Consider the following 16,787-nt stretch of genomic DNA (forward strand, 5'->3'; position numbering starts at 1 on the left):
ATTGGCTGTGAACTGCGATGATTTGTCACTGTGCCTGCTGCACGGAAACCTAACTGCCTGTGTGTTTCAACCAATTAGAAACGATAGTCCACCTGGAAACGGAGGTGAAGCTCAATCAGAGAAGCTTAAAACTTGGTTGGAATTGAAAGTTGATTTGAGTTATTTGACACGGAAGCTCTGGTTCAATGGTGAAAGAAACGCCTGATAGGCTTCAGACAGGTTTTGTTCCGTCAAGCTATCGAACAGCCAAAGGAGTGAATCTTTTGGGTTTTAGCTGAGTCCTGGAAGAAGAACATTGATAAAATTTTCCTGATTAAGATTTTTCAACTAAGATGGGCTAATTTCCTAGTAAGGCACTAATCAGTGCTCGTTAAAAGGTATCGTGTTTCAACTTGACTACAGAATTACCCTGACACGGAGGAGAATTGGAACGAGGGTATTTTCGGGTTTTTACGGAAGGTCTGCATTTGCTTTCCTACCGAAGTTCCGGTTCCCGAGTTTCTTGGAGGGTTGTCTGAAATCTGAATGACAGAGAAGTCGTCGTTTTCATCCCTTCTCCGAAAAGAAAAATCTGTCTCTTTCGAGTTTTTCACTGTTACTCCGATTCGGTCTATAAGAGACGGCTTCTTCCTTTCTTGGTTGCTGGCAGTCGTTTCATTCGACGTCAAGAACACAGCTTCCTCTTTGCTGTTTTCTCTGTCCAGTTCTTTTTCGTGTTTCCTTGAGTTTCCGTTTTAAGAGTGTTTAGGATTTTATTTTTTGTGGGGGGCGAGAATGAACGCGCTTACAGCAACTAGTCGCAGTTTCCGGAACGCCGCCCGCCTGCTTGGGCTTGATTCTAAGCTCGAGATGAGCCTTTTGATCCCGTTCAGAGAAATCAAAGTAAGATGCTCGGTTTCTGCCTTTCTGGGTGAGAGTGTCTTCTTTGATTTTTATGAGTTGGGGATCTTGATGCATTGGTCTTATGGAGTCTGTGTTTGCAGGTTGAGTGTACGATTCCGAAGGACGACGGAACTCTGGTTTCCTACGTCGGTTTCAGAGTTCAGCATGATAATGCTCGTGGGCCAATGAAAGGAGGGATTCGATATCATCCTGATGTGAGCTTTTATTTAGCATCTTTTTGCTTGTTTTTTGTTTAACTTTCTCTTTATTTGATCTTTATTTGGATCAAGGAAGCTGGTATTGAAAAATCATGGGTCGGTTTCAGTTGTTCTTGAGAATTTTGAAGCGTTAACCATTTCAATCCTTTGTTACGGTTTCCTTAAGCTTGTTCTATAAAATGAATCCAAAACGAGCTAGGAGTGTCTTCTCACAACTATTTTTCTTAGTGGTAGTTGTTTCCGATTGAACTACTGGATTGAACTATCTCCTTTTCAAAACGAAAAGTCAATGGAGTTTGCGAAGAAAGAGGAAAAGCTGCATTTCTTTTCAATAAGCAACCAGTCATCGCTCCCTTCCCCAAATTTTCTTTTCCACAAACTCTCAACAAATAGTTTCGTGATTTCCTATGCTGCGGCCTCGTCATTTCTTGAATTTTCCTGAATGAGCTTGCTTTAAGCAGTTATAGCTCAGATTTCCTACATTTACGCCTTTTAAATTTATGAATGGGATTCCAAATCTGCGGCCTCGTCACTACGGGAACTGTAGCATCAGCTGGTTAAGCTTATCATTTTACGAAGTTTCTCTGCGTAATTCTTCTGGATTTCCTTTTTACATAGTTCTAAATATTCTTTTTTCATTTGCCTAGGTCTTGCCTTAGTCGGAATTTTTCTTTCTTCAAACCTTCTATGTAGGGTAAAGTGACAATATGCTTTTTCTTCTCTCTTCTTCTTTCTATGTGTCTCTGTTTTATCTTCTGACAATATGCTTTAGTTTATTTCTTTTATTCTTTAAAGGTGGATCCTGATGAAGTGAATGCCTTGGCTCAACTGATGACATGGAAGACTGCAGTAGCAGATATTCCCTATGGAGGAGCAAAAGGTGGCATTGGATGTAATCCAAAAGAGTTGAGTATGAGCGAATTGGAGCGTCTTACCCGTGTTTTCACTCAGAAGATTCATGATCTTATTGGAATTCACACCGATGTCCCTGCTCCTGACATGGGAACTAATTCACAGGTTCTAAATCCTGTGAAGAATATTAAAATTTTAGGTAAACTTCATTGCAATTTTTCGTTTTCTTATACCTGATGCTTTTCCTCCTTTGGGTGACTGGCAGACAATGGCATGGATTCTCGACGAGTATTCAAAGTTTTATGGCCACTCCCCTGCGGTGGTCACTGGAAAGCCTATCGTAAGTATTTCATAAACACAGATAACAGTCAGACCTTGAATGAAGGAAAAATAGACAATGAATGAAGGAAAAATATGTTTTAGGATCTTGGTGGGTCTCTTGGTAGAGATGCAGCAACTGGGCGTGGAGTGGTATTTGCTACTGAGGCTTTGCTGACAGAGTATGGAAAATCTATTGCAGGCATGAGCTTTGTTATCCAGGTACCTACAGATCATATTTCTTGTATTTGATTTTTGCAGTAAAAAACAACTAATCTTAGATGGTTTCTCAGGGTTTTGGAAATGTGGGTTCATGGGCTGCACAACTCATTCATGAGAGAGGTGGTAAGGTTGTAGCAGTGGGTGACATTACAGGTGCAATCAGGAACCTGAATGGGATAGATATTCCAGATTTATTTAAGCACAGAAATGAGACTGGTAGCTTGAAGGGCTTCCATGGTGGAGATGACATGGAACTGAATGAGTTGCTTGTACATGAGTGTGACGTTCTCATTCCCTGTGCCCTTGGTGGAGTCATCAACAGGTTCTGTCTCTGATTATATTCATATTGATTAAACATATGACAGGCAAAGCTAGAAAAAAAAATCAGTATATTCAAATGCAATTTCTGAACTGATATGGCAGAGATAATGCTGCTGATATCAAAGCCAAGTTCATCATCGAAGCTGCAAATCATCCTACTGATCCCGAAGCTGATGAGGTATTTGTAAGCGTTTTCCAGTCAAATTTATTTTCGTCTCACGATTTCATACATTTATACACAAATTAAAGTTTCTTTTTTTCTCTGGTCTCTTGGATCGTATCCTCTTATTTTACGGAGGACTTCTTCCTCTGTTTTTACGGAAGACTTCCTCCTCTGCAAGACAGCTCAACGGAGGAAGAAGTCCTCTGGAAGATAGGTCATGCCAACAGTATTTTCATCATGTCTAACAGAAAGAACATTTGTTCAATGAGAAAAGCTTCTGAATGTTCGATATTTTCTTGCAGATTTTATCTAATAAAGGGGTAGTTATACTCCCGGATATATATGCAAATGCTGGGGGTGTAACTGTAAGTTACTTCGAGTGGGTGCAGGTAACCAGACAGAGAAACTAAGAATTCTATTCCTATGAATGCTGTTTTTGCCTGAAATAGACAAGTATTCATTCATGCCATCATATGTCATGACACTTCTATAGAACATCCAAGGATTCATGTGGGAAGAAGAGAAGGTGAACAAGGAACTTCAAAGGTACATGCAGAGAGCTTTCAAGAACATTAAGGAAATGTGCTTTACATACAACTGCAATCTACGTATGGGAGCTTTCACATTGGGAGTGAATCGTGTTGCTCGAGCTACTCTCTTAAGGGGTTGGGAAGCCTAAATGATGCCAATTCTCCCCTTAGTTTATGTCATCAGATATCATTCAAGATGATGAATTGTGTCGCCTACTATAACCAACATTTTCAGAATTTTTTCCTATTATTTTTAGGTGGGAGACTGAAGTTGAAAGTTACTGAATGAAATAAGGAAAACTCAGACTTCTGATATACACTGGCTGTATTTTCTCTTTGTTAGTATACCATGGCCTCCAGTACTCTAAACACCTAAAAAATTTGTAAAGATAATAATCATTCAGAAGTGGCATTCACAGCTTGTCATTCTTCAGAGATTAGTTGTAAGGCATTTCACTATATTTGTTTTTATCTTTCTTATCTGAAGACGTAAAGACATGCCCATGTCAGCTCTGAAGGATAAGCTTCTTTATTTTCAAGTATTGGTTTCTCTCCGTTTTGCTCTGTTTGTAAATTTGTCATGGCCTCCTGTACTCTTTGCTTCTCTGCGAAGCTTCTGTTGTTCTCACCGAGTCACAAAAAACCCAGAAGGTGAAAACATCCAGCAAGGCCAGACCTCTCTCAGGGAGCTAAGTAGGCACACCACACGTAAGGCCTGAAATTGAATGATAGAACACAAAAGCCAGTAAATCTCAACCAGTGGCAGAGGATCAGAGGCAGTAGAAGGTGAACTCATCAGTTGGATAACTCCAAGTTTAAGTGTCACGAGATGGAATAATGGAACTTAGATTCTGAAACAATATTTAACACTTTGCAGGTTAAAACAATATTTAACACTAAAAAATCTGACCTTCAGGTTTATTCATGAAGTTCATTAAAAAAAACTGCCTTAAACGCCTTCGCAAAGGATTATTACATAGTAATGCATGGAAAGTAATACTTGTTTAATTATAGAACTTACCACTTCGGACAAAGTGGAAGAATATTAAAATAAAATTGTCCTCCGTACCACACTCATTTAGAGGTAAATTATTCTGATATTACAGAAGATGTTACGGGAGAAATTTGAAGCAGATAATTTTCACTTGCAATGTCAACAAGCATGTACACATTCTGTTATCGTTGGAGTACTTCTCTTTCGACAAACCCAAGATTTTGGTAACCTCTATAGTTTAATTGAGAAGGTTATTCTCTATGATCCACAATGGTGAGCTTCATATGAAGGTCATGATTCAAAGCCTAATCAAGAGTGGAGCACCTAAGAATATCAATTAGGGTGTGTTGTTACAAATTAGTAGAAGAAATACTCGTTAAGCTTGTTCTACGTGCTGTAATTTGTTTCTATGTTTTCCCTTTTTCCGACCTTAACCTATTTTTGTAATCCCTCCCATGTGTCATTTGGAACTCAAAACACTATATAACATGAAGGAAGTTGGATGAGGTATGCAGCCCTAATTCTAGGTTAAACCTTTTTTCTCTTCTTAGTCTTCTCCTTTTTCTTTCACTTCTTTCTTCTTCATTGCTCATTCTCATTCATGCTTTATCGAGTTTATAGTATTTAATCCAGAGCATTCATTCTGAAGCCTTTCTAGTGAGCTCGAGAAAACGCGTTATGGTGTCCCATGTATGATGTATATGCAGCGTTCTTGCAATATCAGCAAATTTCGATAAAACATTTATTTTTTTTGGACTAAAGAGCCTGAAAGCTACTGAGCATCAGAGACATGCTTGATTAAGGAGGCAGACAAAAAGCTTGAGAAATTTCTGGTCTGGTTCTAATTTCGATCATCTTAACTGCTCTCCCATTTCCTTGCCTTCTTCATTTTTTCTTCTTCTAGTGTCTGCTACAAATAATCAATCAGGAGAAGGAATAGTTCAAGACTCTGCGGAATGTGGTTAGAAGTAGCACCATTAGGAGCACGAAAGCAGTCAGATTACGATCATTCACATCTGTAGATTCTGAATCTCCAAGATTTTGTGAGAAATTATACCAACCTTAAGAGAGGACCCATTACCAAACATGTATTAGAGTTGGGACTTGCTGAAACAGAAAAATTTGGAGTCTCTCACTCACGAGTCTGCGATTGCTGAAGTAGTAATTAAGAAAAAGATTTATGAACAAGCGGTGACAGACAGGCCATGAGTTAGAAAGCTTCTAGTAAGGCTTGTTCAAATGTACACAAAAAGAGCATATGAATCTGATATTAAAAATAGACCAAAAATACAGCTAGTGAACTAGTGCATAAAAGCAGGGCAAAGTCCCTAATCCTTGGCAGGAGGATCATCCTGCCAGGTTGCTTGCCACTGTTTATCATAAAAGGTGGTTTCTTCAAAAAGTTTCTTCAGATTTTCTAAATCTTCATTCTTTCTGACCAAAAGTACGCCAACTACAGCTACGAATAAGAGAGTTTTGCAGAAGAAATTTCCCATCTGATCAACCAGACCCACCCCCGTCAAGCTATCCACAAAGTAAGCCATGAAAAATCCTATCATGGCAGCTCGGCCTACATATATACATGAGAGAGTTTGTTAGTTGATAAGAGCTTTCTGCGAGCATGTTTAAAGATGAGAAAACAAAATGTAGGAGCACCAACCATTCAGTAGCTCGGCTTCGGGAAGATGAAACCTTTTCACCCAAGCCCACCAAGGAACGATGGAAGTGTCAAAGACAACAGGCTCCTCATTGGTAGATGTTTCTGGATTTTCTTCAAGCCATTTACGTCTCCTCACCTCTGAAGAAGATTATTTCACAACGTAAAATAAACCAAATGTAAGCATCAATTGAGTAATATTTTGGGAAGAAAACCAGAGACTGGGTGGCCCAACATGGTACAGAACAACAGCAACTATCATGGAGACAGGAACTTACCAGTGGTAGAAATAGAATTTGAATAAATGCATACCAATACAGAGCTCAAGTCACAATGATCAAAACCAAAATGCTTCAGTAAAAAGAATAAAAAATAAAAAATTTATAAGGTAAGTCACAGTCAGAGACTAATAAAGGGAGATGTCCCATGCAGTTTTCATGGCATCGTTTCATAAGCAGCCTCCGAAACACTATGCAATACTAGAGTCACACTTCAACCTTCCAGGATTTGGAAAAGGGCTTCAATGGGTTCCATTGCAGAAAAGGTTGATGTACAAAAACATTCTCCGACATATCTTGTAGCAGATATCAAACGAGTAAAACGAGCCACAAAGAGAAAAATCCACATTTCATAGAAGACATTATGGGAACTGAACTCACCACTAACAGATGAATACCAAAGCAGTACCAGAAAACATTTAATTTGTTAAACTTTTTTTTTTTTCTTCTATTGATGTTCATCCTTATTCAACAAGAGCCAAAGGAAAAAAATCTTACAGGAAAAGTGACATTTTTTTGTTGAAGTACAGCAATGGCTGGTTCTGGGTTACAATATTAGTCAAAAGTGGGTACTAGTTATGAAGGTGAAAAGAAAAAACACATCTTAGGAATGGAATCACAGCAAAGATATCAAAAGGCTTACTAATGAAACTAGTGTGACAGTTAAGATGTATAAATCTTCCAAGTACTGGTATTTCATTCGAGTGACAAAGAACTACACTTTTCAGCACTGTTCATGCATGAAGAGAAGATACACTGAAATCGGAGAAAAAAGATTGAACTCAACAAATATTAGAGGCAAGATGGACAGCGAGGTCAAGTCGTACAAGATTAAAAGTACTCTCAAATAATTAAAACGAACTACATAACCAGAGAGGAATGGCAGTACATACAGAAACCCTAGTCGAAATTTTCTTTATCAGAGAGGAAAGACGATTAAAGAAATCAGCCGAAAGTATAAAAACTTTGGCGCATAAGATTAAATGCCTCAATGAGAAATCTCACAAATAAAAGCTTAGAATAAGAAGGACGCCGTTCTTACCGGCATCAATAACCGCATCCCAGTCCGTCTTTCCGTCCTTGGCAAACTGAATCAGCTCCCAAGTCCCTCCAACCCACCTGGGATCTCTAAATTTAGGAACCGCGGGAGTTGTCACAGCTCCATTCGACTCTTCCTTCTTCTCCAAAACCGGAGGTGAGCTTTCTTCCTTTGCCTCTATTTTCTCCTCCATAGCAGTCGAATGCACGACCCCTGCTCCATTATCTGTCGCTTTCGTGAGTCTAAACGAAAGATTTCTCTTCGGCAAAGCAAAAAAGCAAGGTTTTTGCGAAAAGAAATTGGGTTTCACAGAGAAGGTAGAGCAAGACGAAGAAAACAATGCCATCGACCCCACCCAAGAATCTAACTAAGCCAAAGGGCAACGAGAAAATTGCATTCTTCTTCGAACCTCAGAAAGCTGCAACAAAAAATTCTGAACCTCAGAATTCCGAACAAGGGTAGGAGAGACGAGTAGTGTGGCGGTGACAGAAGATGACGATGACGAAAAGTGAAGCAGCGCAGAAATGGATAGGTTAGCACGTAAGGAGAGCTAGCAACGCCCCTTTTCGGGAAAAAAAAGAGAGCTAGCGAGGCTCACAGGCCACCAAATGTGGGACCCCTTTGCGTGATCAAGACCGTTAGATTTGCTCTTCCGGATTGCCTTTTTGGCCTTTTCATTTACCCACGTGGATGGATTCATCCAATAGGAACACTTGCTGACCATCACTCCTATCTATGTGCCTTATCTGCGCCTTAATGTTGTCTTCAATGAAAGGTCTAAATTACGAATAGGCACATGAGAGCCTTGTGCTTGAAAACTCTGAATAGAAGCGGCCAAAATAGAAAGGGTGAGTTTAATCCCTCCAATTGATAGCCTTTGGATTTGGACAACCAAAATCCCAACCCATGTTATTGCTTTTTCTTGTCACAAAAATTATAAAAAATAAAAAATATTTTTTTGTTATTCCAACAAAAAATGATGGAAAAAGTACGTCGATGAGGCATAAACATTAGAAAATTGATAAAAATATATTTTAAATAAATTAATAAAAAAATAAGTTTTATCATTTTGTTTTCGTGTGAACAAACAACTATAAATTAAAACGATTGTTAAGAGACACTCACGTGTGTAAAGGCGACATGGTTAGTAAATAAATAGAACATTCATAGAGATTACATAAAATTGTAATTATGTAAGCTGATGTATATCCTCTTATGTCATTTTCCTTTTAAAGCATGTAACCGTGTAGAGCATTTAAGCCTCTTCCTTCTGGCTCAAATTCATCAATACACCTCTTTCTTTTTTTCGCTTCCTTTTCTCCCTTGGTTCTTCTCTGCTCTCTCCCAAGAGCTAGAATACTCTCTTCTCTCATTCCCTTGAGATCTCTTATTTTTATGTCTTGACTCTAAAATTAACAATTAAAAAGTAGGCAAAGATTTTTAAGTGATTAAGATGCTTCCCTAAATCGATCAAACTGTATTTTGCCTTACCTATTTCATAAGAACATATATATATATACACATATATTTACAAACTTCCCTGATCGACAAGATATTGTATAAGAAGAAATACTAATTTTGTGCTTTAGTGTTGTGGTTCCTTTTTTTATTTTTTTCCCATATTTTTTAGTTCTTTTTCTAGTTTATGTGAGGAAGACAAGAAGAAACATAGAAATAATAGTCGACAATTGTAGATTAAGAAAAGAAAAACAAGATCTATTTTAAATGAGTCCATTAAAGAAGGGGGTGAAAGAGATACTTCCTCCTTTTAGTGGATTAGATGAAAATGAATTCTTTTGTCGATAAAAATTTTAGAGAGAGATTTTTACATAGAATCGACTTTTATGTTTAATTTTTTTACGAATTTAGCATTTAATATTCGATTAGTTGTTCTTCTTTTATTTAAATAGGGTTTCCTTTGGTAGAAGGACAAATTCTATGGAACCCATGGTTGCCAAAATTGAGGGTATGTTTCTAATGTAAATAAAAATAGCATACTTTAAAAGATAAGGCATTGGAGAATAAAAATTTTACTTGAAAGATTTTAAAATATGCTAATGAAACGTGAAAAAACTAAAGTTTAAACTTATCCCATACTAGCCGTTTTATAGAGATGGAACTTGGGCGGATTTTATAAGGAACTCGCTCTGCCCTTTGCTACATACAGGACAAATGAAATTTATATGTAAAAAATGAAATTGAAGATGAAAGAAACAAAATAACTATATAGAAAATATTGATAAGATGGTAATTACTATGGAGGGAGTCATCCAACTAGCACGTCCTACATCCATTTTGTAAAAATATAAAATTATACAAGCAAATAATGTGATCGGTTGCAGCGTTAGCCACGTAACCATCAAAACCATAAAAACACACAAATTATCTAGTTTAGTGAGGGGGTGAAGCCACCCACCCCTTTGAATGTTTGCTTCATGAAAAAAGGGACTATCACCCTCCTCTTTATCGTGTAGAGTTCAAAAATAGAGGGAAGGGGGGTGAACCCCCTCCCTTATTGGTTGCCTAGCCATGTGACTTGGTCCCTTGTAGATTCAGTCACATAACCATAAAAACCATAAAAACCCATGAATTGTCTGGTTCAGTGAGGGAGTGAAGCCACCCTCTCCTTTAGTGTTTACTGCATGAAAAAAAGGGACTATCACCCTCCTCTTTGTAGTGTAGAGTTCAAAAAGAGAGGGAACAGGGGGGAGCTCCCCTCCATTACTTTTTACCTAGCCATGTGACTTGGTCCCTCGTAGAGTCACTCACATAACCATCAAAACCCATGAATTGTCTGGTTCAATGAGGGAGAGAAGCCAACCTCTTTGTCGTGTAGAGTTCAAAAAGAGGGGGGGGAGGGGGAGGGTGAGCCCCCTCACTTGTTGGTGACCAGCAAAGCAAGGTTTAAGGATATGGCTTCGGGCTTGGGGCATGCCCGTTTTGGCATGTAACCAGCCCTGCGTTCGTCAATGAACGTCATCAGCTTTTGGAAATTACAGTTGCAGCCATCAACAGACGGAGTTACGAGTTTTAGAGCCGTAATGACTCTAGTTCAGACGAGGCCTGAAAATCGTTATCTTTGCGTCACGGTGTCGTCTCCGAATTTGAGCGCGAAGTATTATAATGTCGATTTCATTTATCAGCTATTTGCGCCTCGTTTCCGCCAACGCTTCACGCTCTCGACCTCCCCGCTCCTCTCTGCAGCAGATGCAGAATTGCAGAGGAAAGTGGAAATCACCTTCTGTCGCTCAACGTCATGCCCTTCCTCTCCAAACCCTCTTTCCCTTTTCCCTCTTTTACCTCCTCCCACGACCCTCCCTCTCCGCTTATTGATCGGGATGTCTCCGACGGAGCCGTTGAGCGCCGCCTTCGCGAGGCCGACGACCGCCTACGGGATGCCATCGAGGAGCTTCAGCGACGTCAGAGGCACACCTGCGGTAAATACCCGCCCTGTGATCATCCTGACGATTCCTGTGTCGCCAATGCCATCGGTAACCTCTGCCAGAGCTTCCTCCTCTCCTACGGCGTTCGAGTGGGGATCGGTATCCTACTCCGCGCTTTCAAGCTTGCTAAGCGGCAGTCCTACTCTTCTCTTCTTGATCTTAAGGTCTATTTTTTTTCCTAATTATTCTCGATTTTCTGTTGTTAATGATAGTTGTTTCCTCTTCCTCTTCCTCTTCTGGGTTCTCTTTATTTGTCTCTTATCGGTGGATGAAATGATGGGGTTTTTTGGGTTTTCGGATTAGGATTTTGAATTTGCTTAGTGATTCACCTGTTTGGAAGCCAATTAACAATACAGTTTTGAAATTTCATATCTTGTAGTGCTTATTGGGGTAGCAGACTGTTTTCCTCTTAATCTAGCAATGTGGAGTGTAATTGTATAATTTACATGCTTCTTTTCTTTTTTCCTTTTTTGTTATCTTCAGTCATTAGGTGAACTGGTTTTGTAGTCCCTTGTTTTCAATTGTAAAGGGCATCTAAAAATTCTTAATCTTTTACTTTTTTCGGGATGTTGATAATACACACCCACACTACACCCCTAGCCTCTGGTGACACTTGAATCCAAGACTCAGACAAGAAACCTCCATATGACCATTGAGCCAAATCTTAATCTTAATATTATTTATATATCAGTCCTTCTTTCTTTCCTATTCTAAATCTATTCCACTTGTTATCAGTGGCAGTAATTAGAATTTTCTGATCTTGTACAGATATATCTACTTACAAATTGCCACTAATTGCATTTCATATCTGTATTCCCATTTATTTTGTATAGCGTACAGTGTCTAGTAACTAATTCGGGGTCCTGAATAGCTGAGTTCCATGAACTAGGATATAGTATCTGTTGACTGGCAGGACCCAGTGTATTCAAAAAGCTTGAAGAGGCGTTTAATGCATTCATTTATTTTGACTGGGTTTCTCCTGGATGCAAACCATTTTTGAGATTTTAAAAGCTAATGAGCCAGGTCTTGAAGAATTTTGGTTATCTAATGATCGATTTACATATATGAATTAGTGTTCTGTACTTCTTTTTATGATAGGATGACCATCTTGTATTGAAATGACTTAGCTTGTCTACTAGGGGTCCCCTTGTGTTTTGTATCAGGGACTCCTCTGTTTTTTCTTTTTTTAATAAATTTTTTGCTTCATAAAATAAAATAAAAAAACTAAAAAAAAACTTAGCTTGTAAAGTAGCTAACAAGAGAATCACCAGCTTTCCAGAAATATTTCCTTGGGAAAAACATGGTATACATCTGCTTTGGGGATCCAGTCTGTGCTGGGATTAGTAGATTATTTTACTCAGCTGTGGTTTGGTGGGTGAAATGGGCATTTTTACTAATAGCCACTGAAGAAATCACCTGTTCTAATCCTGTTAATATTGTTGATGTACTTAGATTCTTTGTTTTCAGTTTTTTTATTTAAAAAAATAGAAGTTACACTAGTTTGGAATTATTGCAATTTTTTACATGCTTATGTTTATTTACAGAGAAGTAGTTTTCCCATACTTCTCTTCCCAATTTTATAATACCCTCTTGTTTTGCCATAGTTTATGTTGTTGGTGAAAGTGTTAGAAACATCTTATTATGGTCAATCTTTTTAAGAGGGGATGCTCTTAAGCTTGAATGTCTGACTATAGCTATTTGATAATGTTTTTCCTTTCTGTAGCAACTTGTATCAGAAAAAGATTTGATTGTAAGAGAAGAAGCATGCCGTATTGGGTTGCTTTTTGGGGGATTTACTGGATCTTATCATGCCATCAGATGTTTCTTAAGGAAGTTCAGGAAGAAAGAGACTCCTTTAAATCCGTAAGTTTTACTTTCATTGTACTGTTGTAATAGATATTCTTATGCAAGTTAATTTTTTACCTTTGATTTTTATCTTTTCGGTTCTGTTATGCATGCAATATGCTGTTCCCATTTTTTATATGTAATCTTCCTTTCTTTTTGTTTCCTTGATTTTTGAGAATGGGTGCTTGCTGATGGTTTTGTGTATAAGTGGTGCATAATGTTATCCAATATAGATGACTTAGTTAAGGGGCATGATGGAGCAGAATTCTAGCAGGTTCAGTTGCTGGTCTGTCCATTTTAGCATTAGATGATTCAAGTCGGAGGCGCACTCTTGCTTTATATCTCTTAGCTAGACTTGCACAGGTCTGAAGCAAGTTTTTAAATTCAGTTGTTTTAGTGTCCCTTTGTTAGTGCTAGGAATTATGCAAATTGAATCTTGTTTCCTACTCTAACAGGTTCTACATCTGTCCTACAGTGTGCATATAATTCTGCGAAGTCGAAGAACAAATTTCATCTCTGGGGTAGCCATTGGAGACATGGAGATTCTTTTCTCTTTTCTTTAGCATGTAGTCAGGTGACCTAAATCTTATTTAACTATATCCTATGCCAGGTGTTCTACTCTTGTTGCAATCTCAGGATCAGACCATATACTTCCCGTTTGTATGTGGAATTCCATGGCATATGTTTGCATAGCCATCTGCTTTCTATATGTATTGATTTTATGCTTTAATTCCACTCCATATATGATGTGGATAAAATGGCCAGAATATGAAGGAAGAAGGCTCTGATTTTGACGATGATAGACATGTCTTTGATCAGTATGCTTGAACTGCCAGTGTTTGATTACTTCATCATTTTTGCATATCATGATTCTGTAGTTTATCAGGTGTGCCAAAAACCCACAATTAGAATATGAAACTTACTGTCTGCAATTTGGAAAAAAGAAATTAAAAATATAAAGGAAGTTCTTTATGCTTCTCTTTTTTCCTAAATTGTTTAACTTTGTGGTATAATTTTCCAAGGATTTTATAAGTTTCCACCATTAGAACAAGGTTTGTCCATGACGCTTGCCACTGTTTCCCACGGAATTGATTCACTCTGACCACTTGTAGTGCAAGGTTTTAAGATCCATTATCACAACTGGGTTGCCTACAAAAAATTTCATTGTTATTTTTTCTTTGCTATTGCTATTTTCGTTTATGCAAAATTGTTCTGGGTGTCAGGTCATGTATGCCTTTGTTATGCGGCCAGAGAGTTTACCTAAAGCGTATCAAGATTTTATCCAAAAGACTGGACCAGTGGAGGAGCCAATATACAAGGCCATCCGGGATATCTGCAGAGGCTTTCCTGTTGATATTGTTGCTTTGTCTGCATTCTTATCCAAAAGAAGGAGGCCTGCGAGCTTCATAAAGTTAGAGAAATATCCCTCCATTATCCCATGTTCTATAATTCATCCTGACACGAGCTCGTGTTTGGCTCAAAATGGACGTGCAGCTTCAGCAACTTTTAGGAAAACATTTCCTTTATATTTCTCATTGACATTTGTACCATTTGTTGTTCTTCATCTACAGAAGGTATGCTACTTCTCTTGGATTTGTTGAATAGGTACGTAGTATGGTGTGCATTATTTCAGTGCTCATATGAGGAACACACAAAACTTGTTTTTATCGAAAATATTTGTGAATTTGCAAGTGGTCTGCTACTTTATTTTTAGCAATCACTGAGCATTGTTTATTTCCCTTTCTTTTGCCTCCTCCATTATGAATGCTAGAAGTTCCATCTTTTGCTTAATATTAGAGCTGTTTGTTTAATGCATTTATTCTTTGATTTGTTGCATAGACCTGGGAAAACTGAAGAAGCATTCATAGGATAAATTTGTACTTAATAAGAGAGGTGGTGTTCTGGAAATAAGCAAGCTTTCTTGTGCTAGTGAGTTTCATATCCAAGGAGGCAAAACGTGAACTAATTAACATAAGTGGTTTAATCTTCAAAATTATGAGAATTCATCTTAGACTCACACAAACAAAGCTTTAAAAAAAAGAGTGATCTTGTGAAGAGAATATTTGACAGGAAATTAGGAAACTGCATAGTATGCTTCTTTCTGATAAGATTTTTGTATCCTTAATTACAGTTCTATAAATAAGTTTACCTGTTACTGAAATGAATACAATGGTATCTTCCTTATTCTTTTTTGGTAAAAATGCAAATCAAGTTCTCTAGAAAAGGGTGCAAGAGGCACCTGCAACAAGCCTGTTCTATATGTCAATTTTGTATGAGTGTCTGGCCAGTGAGGTACATGTTTAAGGTGCAATTCTAGGATTTCATAGCCCTTGGTATTATAGTAATTAATATTTTTATTTGTTTAATGTATTAATAATTGGTATCATAAAGTTTTAAATTTGAATACCCTCAGTTGGCAATTAATCTCTTACCTTCGACCTGATAATTACCAGTTCTTGGAGTCTCCTTTTCGTGTGAGCTCAATGGCTGTTCTAGCTGCTATTCGCTCAACAACATTTTTATCTGCCTTTGTTGGCATCTTCCAGGTAGCTATCTCATCAAATATCATTTTCTTCTTTTTCTTTTTTACTTTTCTCTTCATCATACTCTTTTAGTAGCAGTAGTGATACTTCTGCTTGATGCTAGGGAGTAATATGTCTACATAGAAAGGTGGCCTCAAAAGATCACAAACTTTTGTACTGGTTTGCTGGTGGGATAGCTGCCCTTTCTGTACTTATGGAAAAGAAAGGCAGGAGAGCAGAGTTAGCTCTCTATGTGCTTCCCCGAGCTGGAGATTCCTTGTGGTATATCTTAGTGAATCGCCGTCTCCTTCCAGATATTAAGAATGCTGAGGTAAAAGTTATCTTTGTTATTATTTTTTTATGGATCTTCCTTTCATTTGCTTCTCTACCATTACTCCATTTAGTTGCAGAAACCATACCTAATTACTTGAAAGCAAAATTTTCAACATCAGAATTCAGTAGAGCCAGTGAAAAAGCATGCTAACTATTTTATTGTTTATTCCATTATCTTAAAATCTCAGGTGGCTCTCTTCTGTTTATGCATGGGAGGTATCATGTATTTCTTAGAACATGAGCCAGATACCATGGCTCCATTCTTGAGACGCTTGATCAAACGTTTCCTTGCTAGCAGGATAAGCAATCCTGGGCCATCCTCAAACCCATCTTACTCCTACTTGCAGAATCTGGGTGCCACCGAGAAACCCAAATTAGAGGAGAACGGTGAGACTGAAGCTCCAACATCATCCGCAAAGTACAATCTGGAATCAATTCCTGGCCTTTAGATTATCCACTATACGAGAACCCATACTCAGGAGATCCGTCACATGATACACATGTCTAATTCAATTCTTCAGAAGCTAGTAAATACTCTGCTCCATTTATTAGGCCATAGTGGCCTGAAATTTCATTGGTTAATTGGTCACCATGCAATCAACTGGTACAAAGAGTTTCTTAAGGTGATGGGTGGGAGAGGTTTGTCAATCCTGTCCCCATGTATGGTGAAGCTCAAGAAGAGAATAAATTCTAGATTTAGTGTAGGTCAATAAGTTGGAAGTGATGCCCAATTCTCTTTTCTGTAAACAGTATCCTATTTTCTTTCATGAGATGTACATGCTTAGAAATCCTTTTTTTTTTTTTTTTTTTGGGTTTTTTGGAATGGTAAATGCTTAGAAATCTTGGAATAATATGATGCTTCACTGATTATTGTCAAGAAAATTGTATTTCCGAGTTTATTTGGGAATGACGAAAACCCAGGATGATTTGATAGAAACCCAGGAGCCCCATCTCTATTATTTACAGGTTTGCTGATTTTGACATTGAAAAAATTATACTTTGGTCCTTCAGCTTTTTCCGTGAGTTATGACTATTTGCACCACAAGGATAGCTTCAGAATCATTTTTCTCTTTGGCTAGAAAAATGTTTTGGAATAAGTGGACTATGCAAAGAAGAAAGATAGAAATATTGGGTGTAAGTGGAGTATGAGAAGGAGAAAGAAAGAAATAT

General features: G+C 37.9%; 3 protein-coding genes across 3 annotated transcripts; 2 read left to right on the plus strand and 1 right to left on the minus strand.

Moving 5' to 3' along the window:
• The first annotated feature begins 581 nt into the window (after nucleotides 1–581).
• On the plus strand, nucleotides 582–3,917 carry LOC137948010 (glutamate dehydrogenase 2-like). The gene is made up of 9 exons (XM_068793909.1): nucleotides 582–882; nucleotides 984–1,097; nucleotides 1,896–2,117; nucleotides 2,218–2,292; nucleotides 2,376–2,492; nucleotides 2,564–2,814; nucleotides 2,916–2,991; nucleotides 3,279–3,365; nucleotides 3,470–3,917. The coding sequence occupies exons 1-9, from the start codon at nucleotides 775–777 to the stop codon at nucleotides 3,653–3,655; spliced, it is 1,236 nt and encodes a 411-aa protein (XP_068650010.1). The 5' UTR covers nucleotides 582–774; the 3' UTR covers nucleotides 3,656–3,917.
• Nucleotides 3,918–5,640: 1,723 nt separating this feature from the next.
• LOC137948011 (light-harvesting complex-like protein 3 isotype 1, chloroplastic) lies at nucleotides 5,641–7,983 on the minus strand. Its single transcript, XM_068793910.1, has 3 exons — nucleotides 7,478–7,983; nucleotides 6,161–6,298; nucleotides 5,641–6,070 (listed from the first exon to the last, which is right to left on the minus strand). Exons 1-3 carry the CDS (start codon nucleotides 7,818–7,820, stop codon nucleotides 5,829–5,831), a joined length of 723 nt encoding a protein of 240 aa, XP_068650011.1. The 5' UTR covers nucleotides 7,821–7,983; the 3' UTR covers nucleotides 5,641–5,828.
• A 2,653-nt stretch (nucleotides 7,984–10,636) lies between these two features.
• LOC137948850 (uncharacterized) lies at nucleotides 10,637–16,467 on the plus strand. The gene is made up of 8 exons (XM_068795032.1): nucleotides 10,637–11,081; nucleotides 12,641–12,780; nucleotides 13,026–13,125; nucleotides 13,238–13,336; nucleotides 13,986–14,336; nucleotides 15,216–15,308; nucleotides 15,409–15,615; nucleotides 15,806–16,467. Exons 1-8 carry the CDS (start codon nucleotides 10,731–10,733, stop codon nucleotides 16,064–16,066), a joined length of 1,602 nt encoding a protein of 533 aa, XP_068651133.1. The 5' UTR covers nucleotides 10,637–10,730; the 3' UTR covers nucleotides 16,067–16,467.
• The last annotated feature ends 320 nt before the right edge of the window (nucleotides 16,468–16,787 follow it).

This window comes from Aristolochia californica, unplaced genomic scaffold (genome assembly GCF_029961685.1).
Source record: "Aristolochia californica isolate CCGP_79_NKW_82.1479 unplaced genomic scaffold, dmAriCali1.0.hap1 SCAF_13, whole genome shotgun sequence".
Lineage (NCBI taxonomy): Eukaryota > Viridiplantae > Streptophyta > Magnoliopsida > Piperales > Aristolochiaceae > Aristolochia > Aristolochia californica.

What these genes read in the sequence shown, in the direction of transcription:
- LOC137948010 (XM_068793909.1), top strand. Translation starts at nt 775, where the DNA reads ATGAACGCGCTTACAGCAACTAGTCGCAGTTTCCGGAACGCCGCCCGC. An exon ending in TCCCGTTCAGAGAAATCAAA is followed by an intron (nt 883 to 983) that starts GTAAGATGCTCG and finishes CTGTGTTTGCAG; the next exon opens with GTTGAGTGTACGATTCCGAA. An exon ending in GGATTCGATATCATCCTGAT is followed by an intron (nt 1,098 to 1,895) that starts GTGAGCTTTTAT and finishes TATTCTTTAAAG; the next exon opens with GTGGATCCTGATGAAGTGAA.
- LOC137948011 (XM_068793910.1), bottom strand. Translation starts at nt 7,820, where the DNA reads ATGGCATTGTTTTCTTCGTCTTGCTCTACCTTCTCTGTGAAACCCAAT. An exon ending in GGATGCGGTTATTGATGCCG is followed by an intron (nt 6,299 to 7,477) that starts GTAAGAACGGCG and finishes AATCTTCTTCAG; the next exon opens with AGGTGAGGAGACGTAAATGG. An exon ending in CGAAGCCGAGCTACTGAATG is followed by an intron (nt 6,071 to 6,160) that starts GTTGGTGCTCCT and finishes GTATATATGTAG; the next exon opens with GCCGAGCTGCCATGATAGGA.
- LOC137948850 (XM_068795032.1), top strand. Translation starts at nt 10,731, where the DNA reads ATGCCCTTCCTCTCCAAACCCTCTTTCCCTTTTCCCTCTTTTACCTCC. An exon ending in AAAGAGACTCCTTTAAATCC is followed by an intron (nt 12,781 to 13,025) that starts GTAAGTTTTACT and finishes ATGATGGAGCAG; the next exon opens with AATTCTAGCAGGTTCAGTTG. An exon ending in TCTTAGCTAGACTTGCACAG is followed by an intron (nt 13,126 to 13,237) that starts GTCTGAAGCAAG and finishes TCTGTCCTACAG; the next exon opens with TGTGCATATAATTCTGCGAA.